Source organism: Anomaloglossus baeobatrachus, chromosome 2, assembly GCF_048569485.1.
Source record: "Anomaloglossus baeobatrachus isolate aAnoBae1 chromosome 2, aAnoBae1.hap1, whole genome shotgun sequence".
In the NCBI taxonomy this organism is placed as follows: Eukaryota; Metazoa; Chordata; class Amphibia; order Anura; family Aromobatidae; genus Anomaloglossus; species Anomaloglossus baeobatrachus.
The window spans coordinates 168,298,705-168,323,916 of record NC_134354.1 but is presented as its reverse complement, the minus strand read 5'-3'; the positions used below and the strand labels follow the sequence as shown (position 1 = coordinate 168,323,916).

The 25,212-nt window shown below is 41.7% G+C and overlaps 1 protein-coding gene across 1 annotated transcript in view; it reads left to right on the top strand.

Moving 5' to 3' along the window:
• Positions 1-25,212, top strand: part of PUDP (pseudouridine 5'-phosphatase) — a 449,753-nt gene that overhangs the window by 127,636 nt on the left and 296,905 nt on the right. Inside the window, exon 2 of the mRNA XM_075335481.1 lies at positions 19,450-19,668. Within this exon, the coding sequence (XP_075191596.1) occupies positions 19,450-19,668 (219 nt within the window). The remainder of the gene's footprint in view (positions 1-19,449; positions 19,669-25,212) is intronic.

Below are 25,212 nucleotides of genomic sequence, written 5' to 3'. Positions count from 1 at the left end.
TCATTGATGTGAACAGAATGGTAATTTCAAGCCTCAACACGTTTCTCCCAGAAGTGGGTTCCTCAGGAGGCCAATAGTAAACTGCAATAGTGGTTCAGGAAAACCCTCTGTAGCCTAATGTCTGATTCAAAGATGGGATCCTGTTCATAAATAGCAAACTGCAGACCCAAATAGTGCTGGTGTCCAAGGGAAAACACCCTATTCATTGAGATCACCTATTATATCAGATGTATTGTTCCTTTGTTTGGAATCAAGGTACATGGGCCAATGTTTATTGTGGGGTTGTCCTGAACCCCTTTTTGTAATGTACTAGTCTGCAGCATCTGGAGAGCTCAGGGATGTAAAGAGGGGCCTGCCCCTATGACCAGTGATTCTGCTTAGTATTCAAGCCATTGTTCCAAATGGTCAATTACAGAACTGTTGCACTAAATTTGTTTGGAGAACCGTGGTTTGGGCTATCCGGTCATGTGGCCACATACCTCGCTTTGCACAGTCGGCTTACTAAGCTTGCCACTATCGTCTCTCAGTTGGTGCCCACCAAAATCAGGGTGCTGCTGGCTGCAGTAGTGGTAATCGATGCCCCAAAGTTGCGGAGGTTCTAATACCTAAAAAGTCAGAAGAAGGGTGAGACTCTGTCACTTGCAGAATCTTGTACCCTTGCTGGAAATGTACAATCTACCGTTGTCTGTTGGGAACCCAATAATGTCTTACCGGAGTGTGGTACCTTCACCCTTTGTTGTCTGAGTAGTGTTCTGCCAATAGCAAAGGAGAATGGGCATTCACTGGGATGAGCCTTGCTCCATGTGACTATTCTAAAGATAGTTAAGCCAGCGAATGAGAGCACCCTTTACCCACTGTTACAATTGCCAGTATGGTGAGTGGACACAGGTACGGTTGGTGGGCACAGGATAAAAGGGACCTGACAACTATCTAGCAAGGCAGTAAATAACTAACTGACCATGTTGCTCAGACACCTGCCCTAGGGGAAGGATGTCTTAAGTACCTAATGCTTCTCAGCCATAGGCTGAGAGGCACTTCTGGGTATTAATGTGCTGGCCCTTTAAGAGGGAGAGCATGGGGGTGCATCCTAAGCGCGTTCCTGAGGAACCAGTGCAGCATGTACAGTCCCTGGGAGCAAGAGGCAGGGGATAAGCATGTGGAGAGCCACAGGAAAGCAAGAGAGCACATGGTCCGGCTGTGGCGCTGAGTCGGTGTTCCTGCTGAAGGGAAGAGGCAGGACACCAGCGCTACAGTACCTTCCCCTATTCACCATGCCTGAAAGAACTTTCTTCAGAATGATGTCCTTGGAGTTGATAGTGTAGGAATAACTGGTGGAAGAGGTACACCAGATGACTGCTACTTGGGAAGCTTTATTCTTGCCCCTGAATGGTAGACATGACTGTTTTCCAGGGTTGTCATCTCAGGGACACATTCGGATTCATTTCCCCTCTTGTCAAAGTCAACAGTTGCAGGCCGACAGGCAGGAAGCAGAACAGGATGGCTAGGTGGTACCTTAGAAGACCTGGATGGATGAGGACTAATCAGACACTTTTTGTGACAATTCTGCCCCCAGTTAAGCATTTCTCCAGATTTCCAGTCCAGAACAGGTTCATAAGTATGGAGCCAATGCAGACCCAGAAGAAACGGGCAAGACAAGTTTGGAAACGCCAGGAAAGAGATCCTCTCCAAATGCAAAGTTCCAGCGCATTGTTCCACAGATTTAGAAACAAAGCATATGGGTTAGGACAAGAGTACTCTATCGACAGACAACACAGACAAGGCATTCCGAAGGCGTCGCATGGGAATATGGTATCGATCCACTACCGCTTGTTGTGTAAAGCATCCAGCACATCCGACATCTAGGTGGGCCATCTCAAAGAACCAAATTCCCCTATACAATATGGACACAGGGTTAATGAAGAAGAGAAACTTTTTGCCAAGGGTGGACCCTCCTACCAGCCCAAGGCAAGACGTTCCTGGTCTCAGAGGACAACCATGGATGAAATGTTCTGCTTCTCCATAAAAGAAACACAGACCCATGGTTCAGCAATGTTCTTGTCGTTATTCAGACATCTTGACATCTGCATTGGTGTAGGAGCCATAGCGAGAACTGAAAACAGGGAAACCAGCGGTCTCTGGAGGGATGAAGCCATAGGCATAGACTTCCTTTCATGTGACACCTCAATAAATCGTTCCTGGAACCTGTGATCGACCCTGCAAGCCAAGGAAATCAGATCATCCACCTTAGCGGGAATATCATGGCCTGCCAGTTCATCCTTAATCCTCATTGATAGAACTTCCCAAAAGGAGGTCACCTGCGCCTGATTATTCCATACCAGTTCTGAGGTGAGGGTGCAGAATTGAACCGCATACTGACTCACAGTCTGACCTCCTTCATGCAACTGCAGAATAGCAGATGCAGCAGAAGCAACACATCATGTTTTGGGTGACAGCTAGTGACATGTAAAATTGCACCCCTATTTTAGATGTCCTTTTGTCTGGTGAGCCTCTTAACCATACCATAAAACCATGCTGCATCACAAACCAACCAGTAACAATTCTATATTTGCCACTGGTTGGTTTGCGATGCAGCATGGTTTTTATGCTATGGTTAAGAGGCTCACCAGCCAAAAGGACATCTAAAATATGTGTGCAGTTTTCATGAAAATCAACTTGTAATCTTCAATGTATCCACAGTACAAGATGATATTATCATGAAAAGGGTTATTAATGGAATGCAAGATATTATTATCCACCTATGCCTTTATAGAAATTGGGTAAAAATGGTGAGAATCTCACTCACATAGACAGCAGCCCTGTACCTGAAGGAAATGAATTATTAAATGTTAAGAAATTATTTGTTAACACAAAAGAGGTAACCAGTTGTATGTAAACTGTTCTCTGAAAACCCCCCAGTATATTTAGATAGTTGGTAACGTAGTGCTATAAGGGATTTATCATGAGGGATGCAAAAATAAAGCAAAACCATATCTCTGGTGACCCAATTATATTCTGATACCCAGGCAGATTATCCATCACTTTCAACAGCTGTTTAGTGTCTTAAATGTGACTTGCAGTTTTCAACACTGGAGGTTGTAGGATATTGTATAACCAGTTGGATATCGTTCTGTTAGAGAATTGAGGCCAGCAACTATGCAACGTAATGGAGGCAGAAACAATTGCTTATGGACATTTGGAAAGGCATATAAGGCTAATTTCACACTTGCGTTGGGCGAAATCCGCTGGGTCCGTTGCTGCGTCGTTTTGACGCATCTGTTATTTTTGTGGTGTCACGGATGCAACAGATCAGTTATTTCAGAGGAACCCGTTAGCTGATTCCTGTGAAATAACGGACCCATTGCATCTGTTTGGCGTCCGTTAGGCGTCCGTCTAACGGAATGCGTCAGCTCTGTTTTTTTATTTTTTTCATTCTGGGCATGCTCAGTAGAAATTAGCGGAATCCAGAAGCGGATTCCGTTGTAAAGCAGTTTGCAACGGAATCTGCTACTATAGGGAGCCATTATAAATTTTAACGGAAGCAACGGAATCCGCTGGTCGGCGTCATTTTGACGCAAGCAAATAGCGTTACATTCAGCGTTGCTTCCGCTCGGCGGAAGCAACGGAGCATCGGCAAACAAAAGCAACGCAGGTACTTTTGGCACAATCCGTCATCAATGCAAGTCTATGGGAAACAGCGGAATCCGTTAAAGGATTCCGCTAATTCCCAAGACAGCGGATTGCGCCAAAAAAAAAATGGAAGTGTGAAAGTACCCTAAGATAGGACAAACAGGTGTGTCTTGCAAAATATATTGTGTTTTCTATTTTGGAAATTAAACTTAGGGCGACCCAATCATCAAGTAATCTTGACATTTTAGATTTGACATTATTAGTAGGATTGATTAGGATTGGGATATGTAGAAACGTCAGCATGTCCATTACTAGATTGTTATATAATTCTTTATCCAAAATAACTACAGAGCCACCCTTATATGATGGTCGAATTATAATGTTGGGGTTATCCCTTAATTGGCAGTAATGTTAAATTGAGTATCAGTAATTCTTTCAAATCCCTTTCCATGGGGTATTGGAAATTATCCATTATGGGATCTAGACTGTATAGGGTAAAAGGTAGTTGATGGCATTATATTTTCATGCTCAAGGTCTGCAAGGCTGCTTTCAGACATCCGGTTTTTCCTGTGCGGCACAATCCGACGCTTTGCAGAAAAACCGCAACCGTTTTTTTTTTGCCGCCGATTGCGTTTTTTTTTGCATAGACTTAAATTAGTGCCGTATCGTGCCACATGGGCTTGCGTTCGGTCCGTTTTTTTACGCATGCGGCAGATTTAGCTGATGTGGCGGCCGGATGGAACGTTGCCTGGCACATTTTTTTGTCTGGCAAAAAAAAAACGCATTGCGCCGCATCCGGCCGATGCGGTGCGATTTGCAATGCATGCCTATGGACGCCGCACGCGGTGTCCTGCGTCAAACACCGCATCCGGCCGCCGCATGTGGTTTTTTTCCACTGCGCATGCTCAGTAGCCTGCCGCAAGCGGCAAACACTGGACGGGACGCATGTCAAAAATTTATGCAAAGGATGCGGTATTGTCACCGCATCCGTTGCATAGGTTTTAGAGCCGGATTGGCCGACTATGCTAAAACCGGATGTGTGAAAGCAGCCTAAGCATTGCAACGGTACATTGTTCCTGAAAATTGGCATTAAAATTGGGAACTGATCCTAGGGGTGTCATGTCAATAGTTTGAATGTCAGCAGATGAAAACTCGAACTGTAAAGTTCTGGGTTTTTACCGAATAAACCTTGTGTCCGGTGCTGAACTCTGAACACAGACTTTTTATCGTACGTCCAGTTCATGCCCAGTTTTGTGATCCGAATAAAACTTGTTGAAAAGCCGCAGAGCAGTTAATCAGCAGGCTTTTCCAATATGGGAACTTCCGGCCCTATCACTGCCATGTCAAGTATTGGCATGCCTGTGATTTTCCGCTGCACCACTGTAAACATACTATTCACATCACTATCCGTACAGAAATCCTGCGATACTTTGGATAATAGTAGTGAATGTGCCATGGGCAACGTGAAGGAGGGTAAATCTCCAGCTACATGTGCTGTAGGCATTGTGATAATATAAAGTCCACAATTGGAGTATGACAAATGAAAAAAAAAATGATGAAATATATTAAATAAGCTTTCTCACTGTGGGCACAACAAAAAAGATTTTTAGATGTCCTTTTGTCTGGTGACGCTCTTTACCATACCATAAATACCATGCTGTATCGCAAACCAACCAGTGGCAATTCTATATTACATGCTACTAGCTGTCACCCACAACATGTCACCAAAAATCTTCCTGTAGGGGAATTTATCAGCACTTGCCAACCATGCTGAGATGATATTACATTTAATCATGAATGCAGCATCATTCAACTCAGATTGACAGGCAGAGATTACAACAACTCTACTTTAAATTGAGCCCAATCAATATCAAAATCTAAAATAAGATGTGATCTACTCTCTTCAAATATGAACATCATTAAAAACAGCAATGATAACAAGGTGAAAGTAATTGTGTTGATAAAATCACATTCACTACCTCAAATAGCACCGATTATAATGCCATCTTAACCATTATCAAGAAAAGCTTACCCATTTTATATTAAGATGATATTTTATCCAAAATTTTATCTCCTGGGGTCAGGTTTGCTGCCTAAAGATCCACCATGTTGGGAAGAATTCTTATTCCCAACCATTTCTCTGAACATAGTATTCATCTCTTATCATGGCTGTCATTTAAGGGTTCCTTTTAGTGATAAGCGAGCACTGGAATACTGGAATGCTCAGTACACAAATTGAGCAGGTCAGACGCTCAGGACGGGCGCAGCTTGAGTAAAGAGTACAATGGAAGTCAACGTAAACCTCAAGCATTTTTCTTAAAGATCCTAACAGCAGGGCTAGGGGGACTGTAAAATCACTGAAATGGAATGGGAACAGTATGGGGGGACTCCTAAATGCATAGCTGACTCCTAGGCCACTACTAGAAACAAAATAAATAAATAATTGTAAAAATATAACGTGGCATCCCCACCATTTTTGATAACCAGCTAAGGTAAAGCAGACAGCTGGGAGCTGAAATTCTCAGGCTGGGAAGGTTCATAGTTATTTGGCCCCTCGCAGCCTAAAAATACCAGCCCACAGCTGCTCCAGAATTAGCACATCATATTAGATGCACCAATTCTGGCACTTTGCCCAGCTCTTCCTGATAGCCCTAGTGCAGAGGCAACTAATGACACTTATTGTCACTACCCGGCACATGTGAATAGCTGTACTCTACTGCTATTCACAGTTGCCAGAGCTGCATTCATGTATCATGAACTGTGGCAAAGGAATTTCATGGGAACATTTTTGATAATAATTTGATGAACCAGATCAAGCGCTGGGAAGTGTTCTTTATAATAATAATAATAATAATAAAAAAAAATTATGTGTGTTCTTTGCTCTTTTTACTTACTGGGTTAGTAATGGAGGTGTCTGATAGACGCCTCTACATTACTAACCCCTGGGCTTGATACCAGATGACAGTACACAGCTGACCTCAACTCCCAAAAATTTTACCTCAATTGCCACTGCACCCAGGCAATTGAACTCAGGCAAACTGCCAGAATTTACGCATCTAATGGATTTGCCAATTCTGGAGTGACTGCTGACTGGTATATTTAGTTTGGGGAGGGGCCACTATACATGGACCTTCCCAGCCTGATAAGTTAAAGCAGACTGATGGGGGCTTGTATTATCTGGTTACCAAAAATAGGAGGGACTCCATTCCATTTTTTAAAATTATTTGGCTAAACAAGGCTAAAAACATCCTTTAGTGCCACATTAAAGGCACTAAAGGTTCAAAGTTCAATTGTACAATCCCTTCTACAATCTACAGTAAGCTCTCTTTCCTACATCAACTCTCCATGAACTACTTCCAAAGGACAGTGTGCTGAGCATCACACCCCGGGTCTCATATAGTACCTGATGATGCAATGCGGACAGCTAATCACAGTAATGTCAGTAGCTACTGTAACATGTCTACCCCCATTACCATCTATGGTAGTCAATTCCCGAATGTTGATTGGCCATGTGCATAAATTGCATTTTCTATGCGTTTTTGGGTGCAGTTTTGTCACAAATCTGCATGCCTTATGCCAACAAAGTCAATGAGAATCCTGAAGTCTAGTGGACATGTTGCTTTTTTATCCTTGTAGATTTGTACAGAAAATAATTTGCAACATGTCAATTCTTTCAGTGTTTTTGCTAACGTATTGCCATTCAAAATGCGCGCGCTTTTTTTTCTGCAAGGAGATGCAGATTTGGTGAGCACATAACATAGCCTTATAAGTGGAATAGTTTTTTTATGACATTTTCCCTACTTTTTTCCTGAAATAGGAACATTATATTGTTGTCAGAGACTTGGACTGATGTTTAAATTACACCTTCTGTACAGCTTTGTAGCAACATATGAGGGGCTGCTGATAAGTCTTTGGCTTTACCCAGAAGAAATGAGATAAGATGTTCAAATTTTACATTTGTTCCACATACTCTCTACTGATGTCAACACCCTTCTTACATCGGTATTCCAAGTTCTGTAAGCCTAGCAAAAAGAAGGATTTTGGTTGTGCTTCAAACCAGGCATCCATAGCAGCCCTTGCATCAGAAATGGTGTGAAACAGATGTGATTTGGAAACAGATGATAGTCGGAGGGAGCTAGATCTGGTGAATATAATGGGTGGTCAACCAGCTGGAAACCCAGCTCTGCCAGTTTTTCCGTGGTCGCTTTTGCAGTGTGAGCAGAGGCGTTGTCTTGCAGGAACAAGATTCCTTTGGCCTTCACATCTGCCTTCAATTGGCCCAATAGTAATACCTTGCATTGTTGGTGGAACCCTTTTGAAGGTATTCCACTAGCATCATGCCCTCCTTATCCCAGAACACAGACACATCCCCTTAGTGGCTGATCTTTGCACCCTGAACATCTTTGGACAAGGAGAATCACTGTGCTTCTACTCTTTTGACTGCTCTTTGTTTTCAGAGTCATACAAATAAATCCAGGTCTCATCCATAGTGACCAGTCGATCCAGGAAGTTCTTATCAGTCCGGAAATGCTGACAAATGGACCGGGGAGTTTACACTCGCATGCTTCTCTGATCTGTTGTCAAACATTTGAGGACACACTTTGCAGATAGCTTCCTTATGTCCAAATACGTTCATGGTAAATCCCCAATTTTATCACTCCTCTGCTGTCAGTTGCTGTGAATATCACATTAGACTCTGCCATTTTGTTTTCTCGCGTGCGTATGAAGCCATAAGCAACAAACACAAAATTTTGAAAACATATATTAAACACATAAGGCTTTCATGTGATGTAACATTCGTTGCCATAGAAACAAGAAAAGATCACAAAGCTAAAGACTTATCAGCAGCCCCTCATATATAGGGATTGTGAAAAAAAATAAATATAAGTAAAATTTCAAATGTTACCTTGCGAGATCAAATTCAGATCACTGCATATTTATTTATTCCAGTTGTGCGGACATAAATCATGAGTTTAGTTTAGAAGAGATCTTTTGGCTTATTGTACGCTAGTGTCATTTCAGTTACAGCCACACATTAATATTAATAGCATGGAAACACTGACTATCATATTTATAATATTACACATTCTGTTACATAATCATCGGATAACCCACTCATCTGCATAGACAAAATATATTGGCATTCTACAGTGCATTCAGTAGCACTATAAAGAATTTTACATGCAGAATTCACAGAAAGGTAATCCCATCCATCACACATTAGGATTGAATTGGCTGTATCACCAGATCCTTATCCAATCCGTAGAATTTGAGCTTGACAAATTGTAGCCTAGGAATGGTACTCGCTTATATTAACATAAATCGTCTGAGTAATAGGTCTTATCAGATGTTGGTAACCCATATAAATGGTTTGGCTTCCCATTTGATGCTCTGTGGTTTTGTTTGCCTGTTTGGACTGTGGCATAGAGGCAGTTTATTATTCTGGCGTGATCTTAAAAATGTACGAGTACCACATTGCCCTGAGATCGTTGTCTATTCCTTTTATTTGTCTCTTAGTTCCCACTGCATCAGTAATAAATTAGGCTGTAGGACAGCAACAGCTTAAGCCATATGCCTTCAATTTATCTTTAACTTTCACTTGCTGAGAACGCCACCTGGTACTGCCAAGTGTACATTTTTTTTTCTTTTAGTTAGGCTATCAATCTTGAAACTATCAGAGCTAGTCTGTTAAATTTGTGCTGATTTGAAACAGTATTGTGATATATGTCCTGTGGGCTTTTGGGGCTGCGCTACTCCATTTTTTTTTCCCAATAAAGCGTGCTAAAGGATTTGTCCGCACTAGACTGTTGTTGATGGTTGATTTCTGTCATATGTATTTTATGACTTTCGCTCAAAATGAATACGCCCAGGAAAAGGTACAAAAGGTGCGCCAGTATTTAATCACACATCAAATTTCACCCGTCAGATTTCCAGAAGATTAAAGTATAGCATTTTTTTCATAATGTATTCATTATTTCTATGATTTCTGAAAGTCAGTCGTAACATATTTTGTAATATTCAATAGTCACCAATAGAGATGATTAAATCAGACAAGATTCATATTTACTGAATCATAGAATGGTAGAGATGGAAGGGACCTCAACGGCCATTGGGTCCAACCCCCTGCAAGTGCAGGTTTTCCTAAATCATCCCAGCTATATGTATAGAATCATAGAATAAATCGTGCAAATTTTACCAAAAAATGTTATCTGTTCTTTAAATTGAATATTGCATATTATGATCTGAAGTTTCTCCACTGGCCAAGGCATAATAAACATAAGGTATAAAAATATCTTTAAGAAAGGTTTGTGAACTGAAACCCAGGCATCTCGCACTAGACCGGTATTTCCAGTGCCTCTGCATTGAAAGTCATGGTGCACGTTGTAGGAGCAGGCCCATCCCAGTCTGGAAAGAAAACTATAATGGCCAAGGAAAATAAGAAGTTCTACTCCAATTAAATTACCTATGCAAAAAAAGAGTATTGAGCCAAAATGGGGACATAATATATCATTAAAATACAACTTTATTGAAGAAATAAAAACACAATAAGACAAGAGAGGTCACTCAAACCAGATCGTAAAGGTTGTTTGTGGATAAGCAATAACAAAATACACGCAAAAAAATATGTTGCATATTAACTAAACATAGATGGCCTGAAAAAACTTGATCACAGTGGAAAACCATCCCGGGCTTGGTCATGGTTGGATGTCCTGGCCTAGTGTGAGCAGCTCATGGTTTCAAAACATGATGGTGGTAAGAAGAGGCAAAAGAGGATCAGATGTGGGTGGGGAAGAGGGATAGCAAGAGAGATGAGCGTGGAGGTGCATATTACATTTTTTGTGTTTTGACCTTTTGCCGTCCGTCTGCTGGTCAGCTATTTCGCTGAATTTGCATTGACTGAAATTACAAAAAAAAATATGTTTTCAGAATAGAGATTTTGGTAAAATTGGAGTAGGATTTACTCCCACTTTATAAATTTGGCCATATCTGGTTACTACCATTTTAGCGGCATTCCTAGCATATTTTAAAGAAAGACATTTTTTTGTGAATTGTGTAGAGCATGGGCTTTCTTCCTCCATACAGTATACACACTATGTACAGACAATATAAAAAATAATGATATATTGTAAAGATCAGTGGATTAAACCAATGTGAACCGATTCTTAAAATTTGTAGTTGCTGGCGATTTTGAACAATCCACATTTTGACATGCCCTAAAACCTCCTGAAGGGGACAGACCGTCCCAGATGTTCATAGTACAATAAAGAAAATGAAGTCTACTAGCAGCAGTATGAGACCTCCCTATATCAGCAGCGCATGGACACTACTGCCCTCTTTTCCCAGTTCCTTATCCCGTATCACCCCTGACTGCCTGAGCCCCTTCAATTTGAATCACCCCTGACTGACTAAGCCCCTTCCCCTTGTATCACCTCTCACTGTCTACACCCCTAACTGACTGACCGCTTGTTTCACCCCTAATTAACTAAGCCACCTGCCCATGTATCACCCCTAACTGACTTTTAAAATAAGTAAAACTTAAAACTATAGATTTTGGTGCCCTCATATGTCTATGTTGACAGTAAAATAAAAAGAGTTATGGCTCTTGGAAGAAGAGAGAGAAAAACACGGAACTTGGCTTCAGCAGGAACGGGTTAATCTTCCTCTGTACAAATTTTTCTACTAAAAAAAATTCCTGTGTAAACACTAGCAAGACGGACATCTTCTCCCAAAAAGTGACACTTTTTTTTTTTTTGATTATTTTTTCATGTAAATAGCCTATGGGTTCGCTCACAGTGGCATTTTTTTCTCTGTTCCAAGAGAAGCGGATGCATTATGCAAATGACTCGCAGCTCAAACTCTGCTCCAAGTGTGAACCGTGTCATTTTACTGTGATCCAATTCTCTCGCATGTAGGAATTTCATCACAGGTGATAAGAAGATGAAGATTCTCCATCTTCTCCTTTGTCTGTGTCGACGTATAGCTGAAGAAATTCGAGTGCACTCACCCATACACTTTTATGTGTGCACATTGTCTATATATGCTGCCAAACACAGCATGCAGCAATTTTTTTCCTCATGCCAACTCGCCATGAGAAAAAAGCGCTGGTCGACACTTCTTCATAGTATAACATTGGGCCAAGGGCTAACATCATAGAGCACTTGGATATGTTATACACTCGTGTGATCGAACCCCAAGTCAAGATACTACAGTATGGACTTGGTTTCCATCACTTACCATCCGTTTTTTCCCTAAAAAGACATTAGAAAGACTGTAAATGCAGTAAAATCTCAAAAGTGGTTCATTGCTGTACTTGGTGACATCAGAGAGTTAGACAGATATTTTCCAGACAATTAAAGGGAACCTGTCACCAGTTATTTACCCTATAAGCTGCAGCCACCACCAGTGGGATCTTATATACAGCATTCTAACATGCTGTATATAAGAGCCCAGACTGCTGTGTAGAACATATAAAACACTTTATAATACTTACTAAACTGGTCGCTGTAGTGGTTGTGGCTCAGATGGGTATCTTCATCCTCCGGTGTCGGCGCCACCTCTTTCAGCCATCTTCCTCCTCCTTTTGAAGCTGCGGTGCATGACGCGTCTACGTCATACACACTTGCCGATCCCGCGCATACGCACTACAATACTTTGATCTGCCCTGCTAAGCACAGATCAAAGTGCGCCTGCTCCGGACCTGAATGCCGGCGAGTGTGTATGACGTCGGACGCGTCATGTACCGTGGCTTTAGAAAGACGACAGAGGCGGTGACAAAGATGGCCGAAAGAGGCAGCACCATCACCGGAGCATGAAGACGCCCATTTGAGCCACCTTCACCACAGCGACCAGTTTAGGTGAGCATTATAAAGTGTTTTTTATGTTGTACACAGCGGCCTGGGCTCTTATATATAGCATGTTAGAATGCTGTATATAAGAGTCCACTGGTGGTGGACGCAGCTTATAGGGCAAAAAACTGGTGACAGATTCCCTTTAAAGGCTTTGGTGTAATGTGATTTTTAAATTGAATTGGAGGATATTCTGCAAAGTTAGTAAATTTAAATTTCTAACGATCCATAAGTATAATTTACTGATTGTATTTATTTGCGATTACAAGGATCTGTTCTTGCTGTTATTAAATGAAGACTATAATTTTTCACTGATAATGAATAAAGCTTTGTTGTGGTGATCTTTGGCCTAAATGCCAAACATATCCAAGGCTATATGTCCACAATGCGGGCGGCGCTGATCTCTGCTTGATCGTTCTTTACTTATTATGTGCACTGACAGTGCAGTCTGCTGCCAGCTTGTCACTTCTAATCAGAGGTAGTGAGGGAGTGCACTGCCATTGTGCACTGAGAAGAAATCTGCACAGTTACAAGATTCTACTGAGCGTCCGCTGGAATTAACAGCTGGCATATACTCAATAGAGCAGGGACGAGCCCAGCCCCTGAAATGGATGTCACTGATGACAATTCATTTCAGGTAGGGGTCAGAGGCTGCAACAATGACCACAGCCTCTGCCCCCTGATGTTACGTTTGAGCCTCTTAGCATGCACTGAGATATTCAAACGAAGCAACATCAAAGAAGAAATATAAAAAATAAGGCATTTAGAGTAGTGCGAGAATGATAGGGAATTTTTAATTGGATTATATTAGAAAAAATATTAAATTGCAAATTTAGATACATAGAGATTTAGGACTAAAATAAAATTTCATTTCGGACTGTAAAGATTGGAAAATACACTTGATGTTGTGCAGTGGACAAGCACAACATCAAGTGCATTTTCCAATCTTTACAGTTTTATGTCTTATCCTTAGGCCAAGCCATTATCACATCTGTGAGGTTCCATCTATCGGCCGACTATATAGCGGTTTCTGCAGTATTACAGCTTTGTACCATTGATGTGAATAGAACAACGCTGTGATACCTTCAAGAACCTTGTTGAAAAGGGCAAACCAGCGGCAGCCAAAGTAACAGTGCCTGACGCTTCCAGAGCACTGCAGTGCCTGCAAACATTGGAATCAGCCAGAGCCAACAAACCAAAGAACACCACAGTAAACAGTACTAAAAAATAGTCTACCAAAGTGCCTCACAATAATTAATGCGAGTAATGTGAGACAATTCCAGCGAGAAAATCTTCTAAAAACCAAAACTTTAATTAATCCATAAAAAAAATATATTTTCATTACATTACGTGCATAAAAGCAAAAAAAGGGAATATTCCGATGCCACATCATAGAGGTCCAGACACAGTTTGATGTAGCGTCGGAATATTCCCTTTTTTTGGTTTTATGCACGTAATGTAATGAAAATATTTTTTTTTATGAATTAATTATAGTCTAGGTTTTTAGAAGATTTCTCGCTGGAATTTTTTCACATTACTCCCAGTGTACCCCCTGATTGCTCACCAGGATCCATGCTGTAGATAGTCTTCTAGATGGGGTGAGCTGATCCCTATTTGTTTGTTTTTGTGCACAATAATTAATTATACAGTTACTGCCACTGTTAAAATAATTAAATAAAACAAATCTATAAATATCTACATTTCTTTTTAGTAATGCAATTACCAAATAAACCATACTATATAGTGTTACTGAACAACACCCGCCATACCAAGACAAATAATACTACTGTACATTGTGAAATAATGCCGCCAAACTATGACCAAATATTATCACCACATACAGTCTGAATATAACTACATCCTATTACTGGGCAAAGCCCCCTGAACAAAGACCAATGAGTCCACACCGCAAGTCCCCCAAAAATCTGCCATCTGTGAACTTAGCTTAACTAATCCTCCTTCTTGCCCCTCCCCACACACAAAATAAATGTTCACATCTGTCTCCTCCATATAATGGTAACAATTATGCCCCCTTTTACAGCCTTAGGAACCATAGTAAAATTTTGCACACTCATATAATACACAGTGATGTCACAGTACAGAGATAATACACAGTGATGTCACAGTACAGAGATAATACACAGTGATGTCAGAGTACAGGAATAATACTCAGTGATGTCACAGTACAGGGGTAATACACACTGATGTCACAGTTCAGGAGTAATACACACAGTGATGTCACAGTACAGGGGTAATACACACAGTGATGTCACAGTACAGGGGCAATACACACAGTGATGTCACAGTACAGCAGTAACAAATAGGAATAACGTTTGGAACACCATTCTAAGTCCGAACTGGGTGCAAAAACCTAAAAAAACATCACTATGGGGAGATAAGGTATGCACACCAGTGACTATGTAAGGGGAATACATGAAATAGCAGAAACTGCTGTGTGAATACTGACTTGAAAAATCCAATAGCTATATGCAAGTGTGAATATGTGAAAAATGGAATCTGCATTACTGCCATGAACATATGAATCAAGAGAAATTTAGCTACTGAATTGATCAATGCAATAGAGCCCCAACACTAAGCCAAAGTATTTCTCTACGTTGGGGTCCCTAGCTTGTGTGTGTCCTCTCATGCAGTTAAAAAACCTACCGTGTATGGGAAGCTGAGACCCAGGCTATTTATGCCTATGATATGGATTGGCAATAGGTGTGGTTGGGGAGGGTTCACAAACGGTTGATAGTTTTGGGAAAATTAATTCAGTATAACCTCTGTTTTAATCACGTAACCCCTTAATGACATATGACTTACTGGTGCATCATATATTGGCTCTCTGACTTTGATTTGTGCTTACATGTTAATTCTGCATCTTTTCTGGCAGATAATGGCTAAAGTATTCAGCCATCATCTACTTCTAATGGCCGCGGATGGAGCGGAGCTCTGGCCCCGCTGATAACCTTTTAAATTCTGCTGTCAATCTCTGACAGTGGCTTTTAAAGCATGTGGACACTGAGACACATTATTCCAAGTCCTCACAGCAACAGAAAAAAATGTACTAACAGGAGATCAATACATCATATCTACCCAAAAATAATGTCAGTAAAAACACTGGCTCGGGATATCAAAATCAAGCGCTCACATAACTCCATATCCCAAAAATGTAAACTGTTTTGGCTTTCAAAAAATGACAACACAAGTTAAATATTATTTTTTTTTATAAATTTCAAAAAAAAATTCATCACCTAAATAAATCAAAATTATGCTTGTTTGGTATCTGCATAATCATACTGACCTGAAGAATAATGTTTTAGGTAATTTTAACCTTTATACTGAAAGCTGTAAATAATAATAATAATAATAATAATAAAAATATCTTGCTTAATTACCCTTTTTCACTCTTTAGTCACTCTTAGGTTATGTGCGATTGAACTTTGCATTCAATTCCGCAGCATGTAAGTCACTTCCTGTGCATCTCAGAACGCAGCCAAAAAAGCTACGTTCTGAGATGCATTCGGCAGAATGCAATGTGCGCACATTCCTGCTGAATTCATGCGTTCTGGATGCTTTCTCTGCCATAGACAGAGTGGCAAAAGCATGCAGAATGCACATTTTTTTACAGTACGGTCCAACTCGGCACTGCAGCATCCCCATAAACTTGCAGCAGAGCCAAGTGGGACCGCACTGTCAAAAAGAGCATGGCTGGCTGCGACACAGTGCCACGCGATCAGAATGAACTTGGATGAACTTCACCCGACTTCATTGTAATTGTGAGGCTATATTGGAAGCTGACAGGGGCAGTAGAACACCGCCGCTCCTGTCAGCTCCATGCAGCAACTGAAGTGAGTAGCGCGATCAGCTGTGCTGTCACTGAGATTACTCGTGGCCACCGCTCTCAGGTGGAGGACTGCAGCTGTGGCCGCGTGTAACCTGAGTGAAAGCACAGCTGATTGCCCGGCTCACTGCAGTCACTCAGGGGATTTGCGATCACAGGTGAGTCGTTCACGTGTGACCACAAATCAAGCCGCGGCACATGCACAGTGGAAGCAGGGAATACGTAATGGATTAATGAGCAGCCGGCATTTTCAAAAGAGAAGAAGCCGCCGCAGTGTGAACGCCGTGCAGCGCCGGTGATCGTGGATCGGGGAGTATGAGAGAGTGGGTGGGAGGGAGAGACCGACATGGACAGAGAGAGATAGAGACATAGAGATAGAGAGAGACCAACCGACAGATCGACCGACAGAGAGAGAAAGACGAAAGACCTGCCTTCATTATGTTAAAAAACATGCAGATCGCAACAATAATGCAATGCAAGCACACTGCTTTACATTTTGGCAGCGATTTTCTTCAACACATTGATTTTAATGGGTGTAGAACGCAGCCAAAATGGCAAAAACAATTGACATGTTGCTTCTTCAAACACATGGGTTTTTGACAAATTGCTGCGTTTCAAAAAGCATCGTGCGCACAGATTTTGCATGATTCTCAAAGACTTTGCTAGGGAATCGGAACGCATGAATTTTGTCAATGACACAGTGCAGTTGTAAATGCAGCCAAAACGCAGAAAAAAACGCAAAGTGCGCACAAAGCCTTAGAATTTTTTTTCCCACTTTCAAGTACATTGCATGATAAAATGGGTGGTCCCATTCAAAAGTACACCTCATCTTGCAAAAAGTAAGCCCTCACACGTCCATGTAAAGGGAAAATAAAAAAGTTATGACTCTTGGAATAAGAGGTCAAAAGACACATGCACACAAATGCCAGATTGGGAAGGGGTTAAACCCCTGCTCTTTCTGTTATTTTTGTCCAATGGGCGGGCGGTCCTATCAGTAATTGACAGAAATCTCTCTATGCACACTTAAGGGGGCTTTACACGCTGCAACATAGCTAGTGATGTCGCTAGCGTTCGCACCCGCCCCCGTCGTTTGTGCATCAGAGGCAAATCGCTGCCCATGGCGTACAAAATCGCTAGTACCCGTCACACATACTTACCTTCCTAACGACGTTGCTGTGGCCGTGAACAGCCTCTTTTCTAAGGGGCGGTTCGTGTGGCGTCACAGCGTCGTCACACGGTAGGCGTCCAATAGAAGCGGAGGGGCAGAGAGCAGCCGCATGAAAGTCACGCCCACCTCGTTGCCGGAGGACGCATGTACGGTATTGTTCGTCATTCTTGGGGTGTCAGTCACATGTAGCGATGTGTACTGCCTCAGGAACGACAAACAACCTGTGTCCAGAACGAGCAACGATATTTGGGAAATGGACGACGTTTCAACAATCAACGATTTGGTGAGTATTTTGCATCGTTAGTGGTCGCTCATACGTGTCACACGCAACGACGTCGCTCACGAGGCCGGATGTGCGTCACGAATTCCGTGACCCCAACAACATCTCGTTAGCGATGTCGTTGCGTGTAGCGGGGTCTTTATACTTAGAAATATGTCAATCACTGATAGGACCAACCATTTGACCAAAAATTCCCAAAAGAGCAGAGACTTAAATGATTAAACACAGGTTATATTGAATAACTACTCGCAAAACTCTTTAGCGATTGACTCTGCTCCTCATGGTGCCTTCAGATTGGGCTGCATTTTCATGGTTCGCTTTATATAATTTCAGATTTTCATAGATTGGACTTTTGTGTATGCTGCAAAACAGAATATTATCCATATTATTATATCCTAAATGTAATAAGGAAAATATGAGTAATTTCTTAATACTGTAAAAGAAATGTACTTCAGGAAAATGGTAAAGTCTTGATCTCATATGAAGCCCATCTTGTGTGTCGATTTCATAGGAGTATCAACATGGCAGCCATTAGGGCTTTCAGCAGGTCACCTCAAAAAATGGGCAATGAATGACTGGCATAGCATTCACCTTAGATGTCACTGTTAGAAATTGGCAGTGGCAGCACCATTTAAGGGGCTAACACCAATACTCATAACGTTCTCTGTTAGACACTATTGAATGCTCCAGATGTCAACAGTTCTCTCTTCATGACTAGAGATGAGCGTACCCGTGGCAGTTTGATACGGTAGGTGCAGCAAACCAGACCTCCTTTGGTTCGGACTTGAACCCAACCCCAATGGAAGTCACTGATTGGCAGTTTGGGTCTCCCCCCACATACAGCCAAGCCATAAGCAGATCACTTCTGGAGTGAGTGGGCGGGGGTTTTCCATTTTTTTTTTTTTTTTGGGGGGGAGGGGTTGCACACTACATCTGATCACACTATTGTTACCCCCAGTGCACGCTGAACAAACACTGTAAGTGGCTTACACTGGGCTGAGGACTGAACGTACCAGAGCTCAAGTCTGTATTTGGTATGAACACTGAACCTCGGGTCGCTGATCTCTACTCATGAGCACACATGAGAGAGGCCTGTCAATCAGCTAGAATGATGCAGGGAAAAGCAAGACCGGGTCAGTGGCAGACTAGTCTCTTCTTTTCCTTAGTCCCTGGCTGCAGGGATGCTCTGATTCATGCTGCCCTCCGACTTGAATAGGTTAGTGGCATCTCATTTCATAGTGAAATTATAACATGCTGCAACTTTTTTTTCACAGACAAATTTGATCATCTACACTGCCTCATTGAATAACATTGGTCAGTGTGCTATCTGCTAAATAAATCAGATAACACAGGGCTGATTTATATGGTAGTCTGACCTTTAACGTCAGATCCAGATAATTAACTCTAGACAATTAGGCTGTTCTTCCATTAATAAAAAAAACATCAAAAAAACAATAATTGTAGTAGTCTTTGAGGAGGCTATCTGCAGTTGCTAGTTGAGTGTATATATCTTTCTCTTACCATCCATTGATCCATACTATTTGACAGTATGGCACCTCTAACTTGTCAATAATGACTGATTACGGGATTTTTATTGTAGTTTTTTTCCTTTTTTTACTAACAAACTCCCACTGTACCAATACAAGTAATCCATCTTAATGCTTTTACATGCCTTGCTTTTCAGATACAGAGCGTCTTTACACAGTGGTTTTTCAAGAAATCTGTGACCAATTTGGAAAAAAATACACTTGGGATGTGAAATCCTTAGTCATGGGGGAAAAAGCATTGCCGGCAGCCCAAATTATCCGTGATGTTCTCGACCTTCCTATTACTGCTGAAGAATTACTGAATGAAAGTCGAATTAAGCAGGAGAAGCTTTTTCCAACTGCATCCCTAATGCCAGGTATTCTGAAAATTGTACGGTATGCGTTATTATAAATGCCTGTTTATTGATGTGTATAATATTGGCAGACAAAGCCATGTTCCTTTTAATGTAGCTGTAAATACAAGTCTTCTGAAACCATTACCTTCGAAACAGAAGAAAAACATGATTGAAGGGAATGCTAAAGAAATAAAAAAAAGGCACTAAAAGCAGGGAACTTCTTGAAATATAAAGGATGCAGTAGCATATCTGGAGGGGGGAGAAGGTGGTTCATTTGCCAAGGCCGGCAGGGGGGCCACTGTCGGACTGTAAGAGGCATCTCTCTAGCAGGTGTATTTTGCCGCGCTCCCATATTTGAGAGTCGGACAATCTCTAAGAGCTGCCTCTGAGAAAGTGCAGCAACTCAGAGAAAGCTGCTTTAGAGAAACTGATGCCCTAACCGCCGGCACTTCCGGGTCAGGACAGTTTCAGCAGCATGATCAGGTCTACTGATCACGCTGTTGATGTCACTCTTCGGCTCCGGTGGAGCATTGGTGGAAAGTGCTCCAGTGAAGCTGAAGACACTGAAGATTTATTATAATTAGGGGAAGGGTGGCAGATGTTTAAGTACACAGTATTTGACAGAGAGGATAGGGGGAATGTATACTGTATTTGACACAGTATGGGGAGAAACAGGGAGAAGAAAATTTGAGGACACAGTTTGGGGAGCAAGGGGAAGATGAGAGTGGTGGTAGTGAAGAGACAATATGGGATGAGAAAAATGTGATGGGTCACAGAATAGAAACTTGGTAGTGTGGGTCGGTAGGGAAACGGGACAGCATGGGGGGACAATGTGAGACCACAGCAAGGATGGGACAGTATGTTGAGAAGGAGAAGGAGTGTGATGGGGCACAATATAGAAACTGGGCAGTATAGGGGGTACACAGTGCGAATATGGAGCCCAGCATGGAAAGACGGCAGTGTGGAGGGTATATACAATAAGAGGGACAGTGTGTGCGTCATATTTTCTGCAGGGAATACAATGAGGATCAGTTACATAATTATTACTATGGAAATCGTCTTTAATTTTGTCACTTAATATGGTTGAACTAAATAATTTTCTTGTCATTTAATATGTTTGAACTAAATCACTTCCTTTGGCGTGAGTCGCAGAATGGGTTAAAGAATATAGTCTGTTGGGAATCATTTCACTATGCAGGGTTATGAACAATATTTGTACAGATTGTACAGATTCTTTATCTGTAAACCTACTCTGATGTGTTTATGTATGTCCTTTCTGTTAACTTAAAGGGAACCTGTCACATCCTTTTTTTATATTAATCTGCCCCCAATTTCTTGTTAGTAATGCGATGTGCATCACTAACCTGTTTTTTTTCAAAATAAAAGTTCCCCATATTTCTAAAAAAAAAATAAACCCCAAACACTTTTTATACTCATGTTAATGCATTACATACCTTCTCTTATAGTCATAGGGGTGGCGCTTATCTTCAGTTCAGTCATGGTGCTTCTTCAAATTATGCACACCCCCTTATTGCAATTGATGGCTGTGACTAGTCTACCATCACGGCAATCTGACAAATAATCCTGCTCTTGTGCATTGTACCACAACTGTCCGTCAGCTGCCCGAGCATGCGCACAGAATCTGAGTGTACGTCCTCACCTTCATTTCATATGTACACATACTCTGGGCTGTCTCACGTCTCCTTGAGGGCGGCGGGAGCACAGGAAAGGCGGTAACACAGGGGAATGCTTAGAGTGTGCGCTCCCAAGCAGACGAGAGAAGGCCTGGAGCATGTGCACATATTACATTTTTTGTTTGAAAAAAACATGTTAGTGATGCAAATTGTATCACTAAAAAGACATTGAGTTTAACATCAAAAAAGGAAGTGACAGGTTTCCTTTAAATAAGGCTGAGGGGACGTATTCTGACATGGGGTATGAACAGATGAGTTGAATGGTTGCATAAACAGGGCATCATGATCTGCACTCACAAACTTTACAATATTATGTGGGTGTCACAAAAAATAGAATATAGATTATATTATATTATATTAAAACTCATGTGTTGCAGTAATGTGTCAGAGCTTTAACCTGCTCATTTTAATAGTAGGAGAGCTCACTTATCCGCAATGTCAGACATTGCTGCTCCATTCAGTAAAATATTCATATATTTTATTGTTATAGTCATTTAAATGTTGTGTTTTGTTATTGAGCTGCTTTAACAACTGATCTTCCTGAAGCTGACATATCGTAAATAAAAATGCCAAAAGCAGCAAGGTGTCATGGAAATTTATATCTAGAAAGGTTAACAAAGCATAACTACTCAAGAAAGACTAAATTTCCTAAGGCTCTATTATTCACATTTTTTTCTCATTTTTATCTTGTATAACTTCTGAATATGTGTATTTTTTCACATGTATACTTGTAGTAGATATTGATTGAATGGCATGCCAGCTGGCTACTTATAGGCATGCTATTTAGGTAATGTATAGAAAGAACCCTATCAAAGACAACCACTGTTAGACTGCGGCACCCAGGGTGATCAGAATATTGTCACGTATTTGTCTCTTGGAACCTTGGACTCAGTGGCAGACATACCGCCAGTGCAGCTGCATCGGGGCCCAGAGGTTCAGGGCGCCATTGCTGGCCAGGTAATAATGAGGGGAATCTGACCTGTTGCCCAAAGCTTTAAGCTTCGGAAGACCCCTGGCCATATTGCCCTCATCATATGCAGCTTGCCAGGCAGGGAGCGATCCTGCAGCGGAGAGCTCCGCACAGTGTAGTCAGTGGAACTCAGGAATCTGTTCACTGTTCCCTGCCTGGCACTTTCTCTGTGACACAGATGCATACACCCTGATAACATCAGTACGGCGCACGCACCTGTGTCATTTCAAAAGTGCCCGGCAGGATAGGAAGTTGTGCTGTGGGAGCCCATATGGAGAGGTGAAGTTTATTTACTTTTTTTATTTTCTAATAGACTAAGGAGGTGACAATAAGAAGGGCAAGGATTGGGATCACAAGACGGTGGAAGAGGGGCTTCAGGGCCTTATGATGAACGTGAGAATGGGGGGTGGACATTATATGTGAATTTCAAAGCCTGACAGGTCCTCCTATGTCCTTCCTCCTATGTCCTTCAGCAGCATTTATATCTGTAGATATGTATATCAAAATGCCCTGCCTAACCAGCCCTGTGTAATGCTTTTCACTAAAATGAATGTTTAAAATAAGGACTAATAACCTGAGCTGTTTCTATGTTTATTCTGCGTGTGACTATTTGATAGGGCATTGCTTTCCCAGACTTGTCGGTCCTTTTTCCGTGTGATCACACCCCTGTGGCCATAATAACATGATTTCCACAAGCCAGTGTCACTACTAGCCCCTGGAAATTTTGTGAATGTGCACGGCTGTATTCTCTCACATTGAATCTCATCTGAAGTCCGGTGTACACATCCCAGCTTCAGAAAAGTGCACTGCGCATGATCAGAAGAACAGCTTCTGCACTTCTGATCATGCTCAGTGCGCCTCTCTGAAGCCAGGACACATACACCCGACTTCAGATGAGATTCAATGTGAGTGAACACAGCCGCAGGCATGTGCAAAATTTCTAGGGGCTGGCGGTGACGCGGATTGTGGAAATCATGTTATTATGCCCATAGCGGTGTGTTAACATGGAAAAAAGGCCGACTAGTCTGGGGAAACAAGGCCCTATACACTAGTCAAGGCCATAATTACCATAGAAACCGCACACTTTAAACATCCTTTTTTTAAACATTAATTTTAGTGAATAACATCTTACACAGGGCTGATTAGGCAGGGCATTTTGACATACAGATGAAAAACTAAAATATCACTTGGCCTTAAGTATTCATACACGTTGCTCAGACACTCATATTTAAGTCACAGGCTGTCCATTTCCTTGTGATGCTCCTTTAGATGGTTCTGCTTCTTCATTGGAGTCCAGCTGTAATTAATTAAATTAATTGGACTTGATTTGGAAAGGCGCACACCTGTCTATATAAGGCCTCACAGCTCACAGTGCATGTCAGACCAAATGAGAATCATGAGATCAAAGAAGCTGCCCAAGGAACTCGGAGACGGAATTATGGCAAGGCACAGATCTGGCCAAGGTTACAAAAGAATTTCTGCAGTACTCAAGGTTCCCAAGAGCACAGTGGCCTCGATAATCCTTAAATGGAAGAAGTTTGGCACCACCAAAACACTTCCTAGACCTGGCCATCCAGCCAAACTGAGCAATCGTGGGAGAAGAGCCTTGGTGAAAGAGGTAAAGTAGAACCCCAAGATCACTGTGGCTAAGCTCAAGAGATGCAGTAGGGAGATGGGAGAAAGTTCCACAAAGTCAACTATCACTGTAGCCATCCAACAGTTGGGCCTTTATGGCAGAGTGGTCCGATGGAAGCCTCTCCTCAGTGCAAGACTTATGAAAGCCTGCATAGAGATTATAAGATTATTTAGTTTGATAAGACGACAATATATCTTTTTGGTGATAACTCTAAGTGGTATGTGTGGAGAAAACTAGTCACTGTTCATTACCTGCCCAATACAATCCCAACAGTGAAACATGGTGGTGGCATCATGCTATGGGAGTGTTTTTCAGCTGCAGGGACAGGACGACTGGTTGCAATTAAAGAAAAAATGAATACGGCCAAGTATAGAGATTACCTGGAACAAAATCATTCGGCTCATTGTTCACCTTCCAACAAGATAATGACACAAAGCACTCAGTTAAAATAACAAAGGAGTGGCTTCAGAACAACTCTGTGACGCTTCTTGACTGGCCCAGCCAGAACCCTGACCTAAACCCAATTGATCATCTCTGGAGAGACCTGGAAATGGCTGTCCACCAACATTCACCATCCAACCTGGCAGAACTGGAGAGGATCTGCAAGGAAAAATGGCTGAGGATCCCCAAATCCAGGTGTGAAAAACCTGTTGCATCATTCCCACGAAGACTCATGGTTGTACTAACTCAGAAGGGTGCTTCTACTCAATACTGAGCAAAGTATCTGAATACTTATGACCATGTGATATTTTAATTTTTTTAGTTCAATAAATTTGCAAAAATTTCTACATTTCTGTTTTTTCTGTCAAGATGGGGTGCAGAATGTACATTAATGAGAAAAAAATGAACTTTTTTGAATTTACCAAATGGCTGAAATGAAACAAAGAATGAAAAATGTAAAGGGGTATGAATACTTTTCGTACTTACTGTGGCATTTCCTCACTCCACAATTCATTTTATGGCCATCATAGTGTCCTCCTCACCCCACAATTCATTACATAGCTTTTATAGCATCCTCCCCACTGCACAATTCATTTTTTGGCCTTCATTGTGTCCTCCCCACAAACTATTTATTATATGTCACTGGTTATGGCTTGCCCCCTCACAATTCATTATGAAGCTATCAGGGAATTATGATAAATTATTGGGGGAGAACACATTACAGGAACTAAGGTGGGCTTTACACGTTGCTAGCGATGTAGAGCGCGATAGCACCCGCCCCCGTCGTACATGCGATATCTGGTGCTTGCTGCCGTAGAGAACAT